Source organism: Stylophora pistillata, chromosome 1 (assembly GCF_964205215.1).
Source record: "Stylophora pistillata chromosome 1, jaStyPist1.2, whole genome shotgun sequence".
Lineage (NCBI taxonomy): Eukaryota > Metazoa > Cnidaria > Anthozoa > Scleractinia > Pocilloporidae > Stylophora > Stylophora pistillata.
Genome location: NC_142519.1, coordinates 32795715 through 32806616, shown reverse-complemented (window position 1 = coordinate 32806616; position 10902 = coordinate 32795715). Strand labels below are relative to the sequence as shown.

General features: G+C 35.6%; 1 protein-coding gene across 1 annotated transcript in view; it reads left to right on the top strand.

Moving 5' to 3' along the window:
- The first annotated feature begins 1 nt into the window (after position 1).
- LOC111324398 (insulin-degrading enzyme) overlaps positions 2 to 10902 on the top strand; it is a 23676-nt gene continuing 12775 nt past the window's right edge. Inside the window, exons 1-13 of the mRNA XM_088752211.1 lie at positions 2 to 420; positions 1470 to 1546; positions 2807 to 2833; positions 3283 to 3386; positions 3646 to 3719; positions 3877 to 3972; positions 4554 to 4676; positions 5705 to 5817; positions 6471 to 6560; positions 6995 to 7067; positions 7835 to 7927; positions 8777 to 8868; positions 9101 to 9181. Coding sequence (XP_088608337.1) covers positions 267 to 420; positions 1470 to 1546; positions 2807 to 2833; positions 3283 to 3386; positions 3646 to 3719; positions 3877 to 3972; positions 4554 to 4676; positions 5705 to 5817; positions 6471 to 6560; positions 6995 to 7067; positions 7835 to 7927; positions 8777 to 8868; positions 9101 to 9181 — 1197 coding nt within the window. The 5' untranslated portion in view covers positions 2 to 266. The remainder of the gene's footprint in view (positions 421 to 1469; positions 1547 to 2806; positions 2834 to 3282; positions 3387 to 3645; positions 3720 to 3876; positions 3973 to 4553; positions 4677 to 5704; positions 5818 to 6470; positions 6561 to 6994; positions 7068 to 7834; positions 7928 to 8776; positions 8869 to 9100; positions 9182 to 10902) is intronic.

Below are 10902 nucleotides of genomic sequence, written 5' to 3'. Positions count from 1 at the left end.
ACCACACAGACTCAGTTCATTATCATGGCGTCGTTTGACAAAACCTGAATGACGGAAAATTGATCAAGCCGGACCATTTTTAAAGCAATCCTCTCAAACGTTTAATTATTGTTCACAACTCGCGCTTGAATTTTCAGACTGCTTTCCTTAGGAAGTTGAAACTGATCGGGTCGAAGTGAAATTTGCTGGGCCATCTAATTAATGCCTGTTGGTTCTAACCGGTGACATTTCTTAGCTGTTAGTGAGAAACTTACTCGATTTAAAACATGGAGGGAGTGAAGAAAATTTACAATAATATTACAAAATCTCCGCGTGACGATCGCTTGTACCGTGGTGTAGAACTGTGTAACAACATGAAAGTTCTTGTGATCAGTGATCCAACAACTGATAAATCCGCGGCAGCTTTAGATGTTCACATTGGTAAGATCATGTCTCCATGAAAGATTGTTATAATTAGAATTTTATTTAAAAACTTGATATCTCTCACTTTACGAAAAACCCAGAAGTGGCACTGTAGTCTGTAGCTTTTCCTTTAAAAAAAATGCCAGACGGGGACTTTGCGTTCGGTCCTGGTGTACCGGTTCACAAGGGAATCACCATTGTTCTTTCTTTGTTTAGGAGTTATTGGTTAGCTATTGTGTATTGTTTGGTCTTTTGTATTGGCTCTTATGAACCGGTACACGAGGACAGAACCGGACTTTGCTTCTTTTACATGTTGGTTAATTTATCTCAAGGAACAAAGGAGAAAATTTGCATTGAGTTGAGTTCAACTCTCACAAAACTTCTGTCTCCCATCTTATGCGGCCAAATTTTTAGTTTACCTAGTCAACAATCTGAACATCAATTCAGATGAAAACAAATCTTTGATGGTATGGCTATACTTTATCCTTGGTTTAAAGTTCTCACCAAGATTAAATATGAACCACAACATAGACCATCAGTACCAACAGAGATGAAAAACACCTGGGTATGTTACAACTTTTGCCGGCTTATGCAGGAAAACTTAAGCAACATGGTAGTTATTACTGGATTCTGGATAAAAAAACCAATTATGAGGTTTTCAGGTCCGTTGGGACATTCAAGAAAGAAAAATACCAGCATTACTCACTTGTAGTAGCCGGTGGCTATCAGAAACCAAAAGCAGGATTAAATTTCCATTAAAACTGAAAAAACTGCTGTTCATGACAATGTACACTGAGGTGAAACAAAAAATGGCAAGAGTACCATATAACCCCATACATTAATTATGCATTCAGACTAGTAGAGTTTGTTTTAAAAGTTTTGTCATGAAAGACAACAAAGTGAAATACATAATTAATGTATAGGGTTATAATTATGGTACTTCCCCCAAAAAATGTCTACTTTATTATAGGATGTCAAGGCTTATCAATGCAAAATTCCATTTATCTTATATTATTAGTTGTTGTTTTTAATTTATATTTATTTTTGCACATATTCTTAAATTCAAGGTAGTATGAGTGATCCAGCTGAACTACCGGGACTTGCCCATTTCTGTGAACACATGCTGTTTTTAGGAACAGAGAAAGTAAGATACAAGTTACCCCTCATTAATTTTGTCTTTGATACTTTTTTATTAAGGAACAAATAAACAGACTGTCATCTGTCCATAATGTTCACTTAGTAAAGTATATTCTATACAAGGCTAAAAGATTAGGAAAAATTAAAATGTTTGAACCAAATGTTTTCGGCTGTTTGCCATCATCAGGGTAAAAAATGTTTAGTTCAAACATTTTAACTTTTTCCTAATCTTTTAGCCTTGTTTTGAATACACTGTCATCTATTTTAAGGTATAATGAAGTTTTACCCTTCATCTCCCAAAGTCCCAAGACAGAATTTCTCCTTACCGTTATGGCTAATATAGCCAATTTATTCAAACCTCAAGTTACACCATATAATCTTAGAAGTAGTGGTCGAAACATAGTACAAACTTGATATAAGAGCAGATTCCTTCATGGCTCATATGCGTATATGATCTCACGTATTTGGAACCAGTTACCATCTGATGAAAAAAATGCATCTTATGCATCATCCTTCCGGAGACTTTTAACTAAGTTAAATTTTATCGGCTCTCAATGCAGTGGGTGCCTTTGACTTGATTTTATAGATGTATATTATTCCTATTTTAATTGGTGTTATTACTACTTGTAGCTATTACAATTTTAGCTTTTTGTTAAACACTTTTATCATGAGCCTCTGGCTCGGGGGATTGGGAGACCACCCTCTGTATTTTTTGTTACATTAAATAAATTATCTTATCTTATCTTATCTTACATACACAATAGATGGGAATAAAGAAAAATATCAATCAGGGGACTTTTAGTTGATCCAATACCAAATTCTCCAAACTATGAGAATTGTTTAGAAGACATTAAGGAGAATTACTCACAACATCTTGGGAGTGAGATGGTTAAGGATTGATTTTTGTATAATTCCTATCACCAATAGTTCTTGAGTCTTAAGCATCACAGAGAGAATAACATTTGAATTTAAGTTGTCCAAATGGATATTAAAATAGATGTTGTTTTTAATTTTTGGTAAAGACATGTTGATGTACAAGCAATTCAATTCCTAGACTATTGGGATTGCCCAGTTTAAATATTGCAAGAATTTTTTCACAGATACTATTTTTGGAGGGGAGACAGTTTTTTTAGTATTGATAGTCATAGTTATACTAAATAAAACTGAATGAAATGGAATTACATGAAAAGTAATTGATTGAGACTACTTTGGTCACAGTTTTATTGTTTTTTCATTGTGCACTTGTTTTCTCATTTTTGTTTTTTAGTATCCATCAGAGAATTCATTTACTCAGGTATGAACATTCTCAAGTGTTTGTGACAACAACATTTAGGGGTGATGAAAACATTTGTCTTCATGATTGCACAAAGTTTGTGGAAAATTGAGACAGGTCTTAGCTTGGATGTACTTTATTTGAATGTGATTTTCTAAAATTAGCTTGTTTCTTTTTCAGAAAGTCAGAAAGAATGTTATTCAGTTACACTATAGTTTGAAGTACTCGAGATCTTTTCTATCAGCTAAGAAATTAGATGTATTGTAAATGTTTGAAGAAATGCTTTCAAAATCTGGTGCCCAAGCAAGATTAGGGTGTAATTCTGACAGGAAAATATATCAGTGACAAATATGTATTTTGTGAGGTGACCTTCAGTTATATGTAACTGATCAGATGTTAAAAGCACAGTTTTTAGTCATCTTTTATGGATACTGGTAGTTGATTCTTGATTGTTGACTTGTACCTTGTAGTTTTTAAGTGAGAATGGTGGATCCTCTAATGCTTTCACTAGTGCAGAACACACCAATTTTTTCTTTGACATTAAACATGAATGTCTACAGGAAGCCTTGGATCGGTGAGTCAGAGTACTTCAGAATCTGAGCTTTGATAAATTATAACAGTCATAACCAATCAGTTGAGAAAAAAAGTTTTACATTTATTTGAATGATATTTTTTTTTATAAAATGAGTCCTTCTAAAATTTCTGTCATTTTTTTCATTGAATCAGAGAATTATATTTGAGTGATGCATCTCCTACTCCACAGTTCACTTGTAACTTAGAAGTATAGGAACTTCTGGCATTGGGATTAAATTTGCTATATGTTTGGATTATAGGTTTGCTCAGTTTTTTCTATGTCCGCTGTTTAATTCAGATGCAACAGACAGAGAAGTCAATGCTGTTGACTCAGGTGAAGATGTCAATCAGTATAGAAATTTATTGTTTATTGAATAAGATATATTTATTAGTAATGCACAACTAGGAAAGCTGGACAGGAGTAATTTAGTGCATCAAGCATTGATGTGGTGGAATAATTGGATTGTTTCATCTTATTTCTCCTTTTTCAGAACACTGTAAGAATGTCTTAAGTGATTCTTGGAGACTAAACCAGTTGGACAAGTCTTCAGTCAGTCCATCCCATCCTTATAGTAAATTTGGGTCAGGTACTCTGTATGATTTTTAGTTGAGAAATATTGTAAATAATTACAATTTGTATGGAGGCATTGAGTCACAATGCTACAGATTTGACAAAAGAATCTTTTGTTTTGATGGCCACCTCATTCAAAACTACAGTTATTTCTTTTCTTCTGGTTTATTGGCGTGCCAGCAATGACCCTTCACTCATTAACATCAGTATGGATATTCTCCATACTGTTCTCTAATACATTTCACAAGGTGCTGAAAAGGAGAATTTGTTTAACAATCAAGAGCCTTTTTAGTTGAGGATCATTTCCTTTATTCTTGTGACCATAAAATGTGATTCAGGAGTATTATTGTATGGAGAAATTAGATGCTAGTCAGTCTTTTGGGTCAAAGGTTTAAGCAGTTGCATCAATCATGCATCACTTACTGTTTCCAAAAAGTCAGGCAGCTGTTGGTGTAGACTTAAGTGGGCTGTGTAACAAGCCAAAATAGGGACTGGTGATGGGAAGGAGGTGCTGATTTAGTGGACCATGCACACTTTAATCCCTGTCCTTTTACATTTTCATGGTAAAACTTAATATATGGATCTCTGATGCAACAGGTAACAAGCTTACTCTTGACACCAAACCAAAGGAGAAAGGAGTTAGTGTGCGTGATGAGTTACTGAAATTTCACAATTCATATTACTCAGCTAATATCATGGCATTGGCTGTTCTAGGCAGAGGTATATATTATTATATTTGTTAGAGTATTATAGCTAGTATTGTGTAGTGTGGTGTGTTATTATACCCGGACTTTGGATCATGCAACAACATGTGCATGTATCTTCCAGAAGTCAACACCAATTCACTGTCCCACCTACTATATGAAAGTTTCAAATATTTTATATTCCCATGGGATACAGTAGGAGTTGAGTGTCTCTAAATGTGAAATTTTGTCCCCTTTTTAAAGTGGCTTACACTGATTTGTCACCCAAATTTTCACTTGTTCCCTTGAAAGTGATAGCAATCTAAAGCCAAATTATTGCTTAATAAGTTATGACAATTTCTGTGACATAACATGTTTCTATAGCACCGCCACAACCCCCATTAAAAAGTCCTTTTTTTTACTTTAATATGCTGGTAATAATAATTTGAGGTTGCTCTGAACCTACCTTGACAAATTTGTCAAAAAGCTTTTAGAACTTTAAGATAAAACTTGATGGTAAGCTTAGTGCAATTTGATAATAAAAAATGGTGTTCTGCAAATTACTTTTTGAGCTAAAGTGAGGGATGATTCAAGAGGATGTTTGGTTACTATGAATTAACTTTTCGCTTTGGGAAAGAGACCACTTTCTTTTTGATTATTATAATTTTGTATGATTCCTATCATTGACGCTGTAAATAAAAATGTTTGGTCAATCCACCAATCCATCTTTCAAAACAGTTGATTTCATGAATGGAAATTCTTTTGAGCCTCTTTAAGCCTTGCTGCATTTAGGAGGTTTTATTCTTTCTCAGAGAAAGGATAATCAATGTCTTAAAAACTATTATTATAATATTATTGTCTAAGATATGATATAAGTTCATATGAGGCCCATAATTGCATGTGAAATTAAAGATGTAAACCTGAGCTCTTTCCTATCTAGGGCATTGTTGGAAAATGCTGGAAGTTTTGAATTACTCCTTTTCTTAAAATAAGTTTACTTAGCAGTTACCAGTAAAAGCCAGGATGTATATAGATATATGAAAAAGATGTGACTTCATTTCTTAGATTCTCTTGATGACCTGACAAACCTGGTTATAAAGCTCTTTTCTGGTGCTGAAGATAAAAATGTAACTATTCCAGAGTTTCCTGATCATCCTTATGGTGATGAGCAAGTACAGGTAAGAGATTTTTAGTTTTGAATAACACAATTTAAAAAGTGCTGAAATCCTGTATACTCTAGCAGAGGGCAGAAAAATCTAGTGACAGAGACTAAAATCATATAAAACAAGAAGGATTCCATGTTGCCATATGTTGTTGGTCTGTGCAACACTGTAAGTTGTAATAGATTACAGAAGACATCAAAATGTGGTAAGAGCATTAGTGACACACTCAGCTGTGAAAAAAAAAAAAAAACTCTATTTACCCTTGGCATTGTTTAAAGCACACGAGTGCGAGTGGGGGTGAGCAAACAACTGAAATAAATAATTCAAATTGAACATAGCATTGTTAAGCATATCCCAACTGGCCAGAGGCAAACCAGTTGGCTAGTTACAAGTGTGGCTGAGAATTTGAACTTGCAGCTACTGTGAAACAAATCCAGGTAGTGGTCAGGGCGGGACTCGAACCCAGGAGTGGTGGATTGCGAGTTTGACATGTTGACCACTAGGCCACACTGCCTTGTGTGCCCCATTTTTGTTCTTATGACATTTTGATGTCATCTGTGATCTATGACTGAACAACTATAGGGATGATTATCATTGAGAAATGACAACAGGATTCTTATACAATCATGTAATTATTGCTGATACTGGTCTCTTGTTTTGTTTTGAAGGTAGAATTGAAAGTGGTACCCATCAAAGATATAAAGCATTTGAACATTTCCTTTCCAATCCCTGATGTTAACCACTACTATGAGAGCAAGGTGAGTTTTCTCATTCATTTTGTTAGCATGATTGTGTGGTAGTGATAGTACAATTATACTTTATTTCAGAACAACATACAAAATACATAGTTATTAAGAAAAAGGAAACCCAGAGGTTAGCCCTATATCAAGGGTCTCCTATTAATGTATAAAATCTTACAGAACTAGGTAATAAAAATATAAAAAAGTCAAATAAGAAGCAGCTAAATATCATAAATAAATATAAAATGGCGATTCAATAAATATTCATATGTTTCTTCAATTTTGATTTAAACTCACTAACGTTAGGGCTGTCACAAAAATGAAGTGATCTTAATTAAGTGCTTATCAGATTTACAAAATGCAATTGTTACAGTTAATAATAATCACTTAATGCTGATGTACCACCTTTTAGGAGATTGGAAGTGAAATTGTTAAAATTGTTTGTTTTGTAGCCTTGTCATTACATATCTCACCTCCTTGGTCATGAAGGTAAAGGAAGTTTGCTTTCAGAACTCAAAACCAAAGGTAAGTTTTCAGATGATGAAAGATTCTTCACAAGTGCAGGGCTGTGGTCTAGCAGGGCCCGGTGGCCCCTGGCGCCTTACTTTTGAGAATCTTAGTTTTTTCATATAAAGCTATGCGGGGCACCCTGGATTTCACAGTTTCAGAGCACTAGGTTCCATTCAATTTTTCTTAGAGCACAGCCATGAAGTGTAACTTGACAACAGAGTGACCTGGAGTTTGAGTCAAGAAAATATCTCTGTATAAATTTTAATAACTTCTAAACTGGTGCAGACTGCTTGAGATGGGAAAAAAAACTGAAAATAATGCACAGTGTTTGAAATCTCACATGCAGGCTGTGTTAGCTGGTATGTCAGTAAAATCATGCAGGAGGTTCATCAAATATTAGAATGAACAAACGCTAAGAAACAGACATCTCACAGAAATTCAGGGACCTTGAGGGCTCAAAGTATGCTGTACTGTTTGCTAAGATGAAATCTTTGCCATCATTGAATAGGCTTCTCAGCAGCTTCCACCCAAGATCAAACTAATGATGGTACTGCATATATTTTGGGAAGATCCAACACTCAACTTGCAGGTCAAATACTAAAAGTGTCTCTTCTTATAACCATGTGGGAGTTTTCTGATGGCTGATTCTATGCTAGTACTGTATTATCTTGACTTTGTACCCCCTTTACAAAATGTTAGGTGTTAGGTCATTTACTGCATCTTGTCATCTGTAGTTGTTACCTAATACCTTTTCTGATATCAGTTGGCAATTAATCCAACAGGCTGGGTGAATGAACTTGTTGCTGGAGGAGCAGGTGGAGCTAAGGGTTTTATGTTCTTTATCTGTAACATGGAACTCACATCTGAGGGACAAGGTAATCATGTTAGTTCAAACTAGCCCTTACAATCTCTCTTTTTTTTTCCCATAAGTATAAATGTCAGCCTTTTTAACTGGTGATCATGGGGTTGATATTTCCAGCATGATGGCCTTTTAATGCTGAAATGAACACGTCAAAGGTTTCAGTTACACTTCACATTAAAAAAGCACTTGAAAGTTAATCACATTCATCACATCTTGCTCTGCAACATGCTTTGTTTCCAAACTTAGCAGGCTAATCCTTCAATGTTTTTTACCTTTTTGAAAAGAGCTGATGGTGATACTGGACCTAACAACAATAAAGGTTAAAAACAAAAATGTATGTCAGCAGAATTGAGTGCAAATGCATTTTTGATTAAGATTTTTGATCAATTCTCTTGAGCACTAAAGTGAATTGACTTCTAGATTTGAACTGCCACCCAGTTAGCCCAATGGGTAGTGCACTGGATTGTTGTGCGGGAGGTCGAGGGTTCGAGCCCCGGCCGGACCAACACTCGAGGTCTTTAAATAATTGAGAAGAATTTGCTACCTTTCTATAAGATCAAGAAATGGTTAGATATACTAGTCTTCTTGGATAGGGACGAATAAATGGAGGTCCCCTATCCTGCAGGGTTTGGGGCAGGAGACGTTAATTTCCCACACACGAGATTACTGTGTGATGGATGTCCTCACCTGGGGGGAATGGGTGGGTTTACTGGGCCTGCTATAATTGGTGCAAGCTGTTGCAGTGTCCCTGCCTGTTGGTGAATCTAATAAATTAAATTAATGGAATTGTAACTTTGAACACCTATTGTAATTAAAATTAATTTGAATTCTTTGTTAATGATTTCATGTCATTTTTTTGAAGATCATGTGTATGAAATAGTGGCATGTGTATTTCAATACTTGGAAATGCTGAGAAGGCAAGAACCTTCGGAATGGATATTCAAAGAGTGCCAGGTACTTTTATCAAACACTAGTCAATTGATAAGTATAGACCAGTTTCAAGGTCATAAACTTCTGTAGGGATTAAATCTAGTTTAGACTGTTGGTTATACTAATGAACAAATTTCATATTAAGCTAGGCATTGTTCCTTAACATCACTGTAAGAGTCAGGTGTGTTCTGACATTTTCTATCTGTAAATGAATGAAATTAGTGATGGTCTTTTATTTGGCATTATCTTTTTGTAGGCCCTTTTTGAAGTTAGATTTCAATTTAAGGACAAGGAGAATCCAGGATCCTATGTGTGTTCAATGGCCCGCTGTTTACATGTAGGTGTTATGTGAGCAATATCTCATGGGTGGTCTCAGAGCTCCAAGCTCAACCTTACTCAAAGTTTTGATTGGGTGACCTAAAATCAGTAAATGAAATATTAGCTGCTGGGAAAAAATAGAAAGAGGACATTTTTACTTGATATTATATGACTTTCTGTACTTTTTACCACACCGCTTGTATGAATTAAACATTATGGCTAGCAGGCAATTTTGAAAGTGCACACAATACACTCCCTAGAACCTCTGAAGAAAGGAGCAAATTATTATCAAAGATAACATCAGAGTGTTACTCATATTTGATTAAAATATAATCTCACTTTGACCTCTGATGCTGAATCGTTAAGTTGTAAAGATGTTACAAGAGGTTGTTAAATGGCAGCACCAAAATTTTCCTCAAGAGGCTTTGGCAGCAAAAAGGGTGACACCTTGGAACATGTTATGTTTTTGGGTTAGAAGAGTTCTAAGACAGAACACACACACTCAAGATGGCAGGTCCAACAACTCAGATTATATTCATTTGATAAGAGCACATGGTAATACAGGTGACCACTGTACATTACACAGGTTCATAGAATCATTCTAAAAGCTAAACCGTCAATATAAACATCTCAATCACTATTACAGAATACTGGGTGTTATATCCCCCATCAAGTGTCATTTTCAGTTGAGGGTTGAAAATGATCTATGAATGCATTGGTTTTGCATTTCTGTGTCCTGTCTGAGTGTATTCTAGAAGACTTGTACCATTGTTGTAGCCTATTGGATGCAAAACTAAAACTAGTTATTTATCTGGTAACTGATGGGCAGTTTAACAACAACAAACATATGAAACATATGTGTGAACTGCGGTTATGAGACGTATATGAGAACGATCCTTCGCAGTAAAGCACTATTTGAGCAATAGTGAAAATCAGACCTGAAAAAAAAAAATTTCAGGCCAGTACGGGATTCGAACCACTGACCTCTGCGATACTAGTGCAGCGCTCTACCAATTGAGCTAACAAGCCAACTGGGAGCAGGCCATCAAATTAATTCGATATAAACCCGTAGATGATAAATCAAACAACAACAAACATATGAAACATATGTGTGAACTGCGGTTATGAGACGTATATGAGAACGATCCTTCGCAGTAAAGCACTATTTGAGCAATAGTGAAAATCAGACCTGAAAAAAAAAATTTCAGGCCTGTACGGGACTCGAACCACTGACCTCTGCGATACTAGTGCAGCGCTCTACCAATTGAGCTAACAAGCCAACTGGGAGCAGGCCATCAAATTAATTCGATATAAACCCGTAGATGATAAATCAAACAACAACAAACATATGAAACATATGTGTGAACTGCGGTTATGAGACGTATATGAGAACGATCCTTCGCAGTAAAGCACTATTTGAGCAATAGTGAAAATCAGACCTGAAAAAAATTTCAGGCCTGTATGGGATTCGAACCACTGACCTCTGCGATACTAGTGCAGCGCTCTACCAATTGAGCTAACAAGCCAACTGGGAGCAGGCCATCAAATTAATTCGATATAAACCCGTAGATGATAAATCAAACAACAACAAACATATGAAACATATGTGTGAACTGCGGTTATGAGACGTATATGAGAACGATCCTTCGCAGTAAAGCACTATTTGAGCAATAGTGAAAATCAGACCTGAAAAAAATTTCAGGCCTGTATGGGATTCGAACCACTGACCTCTGCGATACT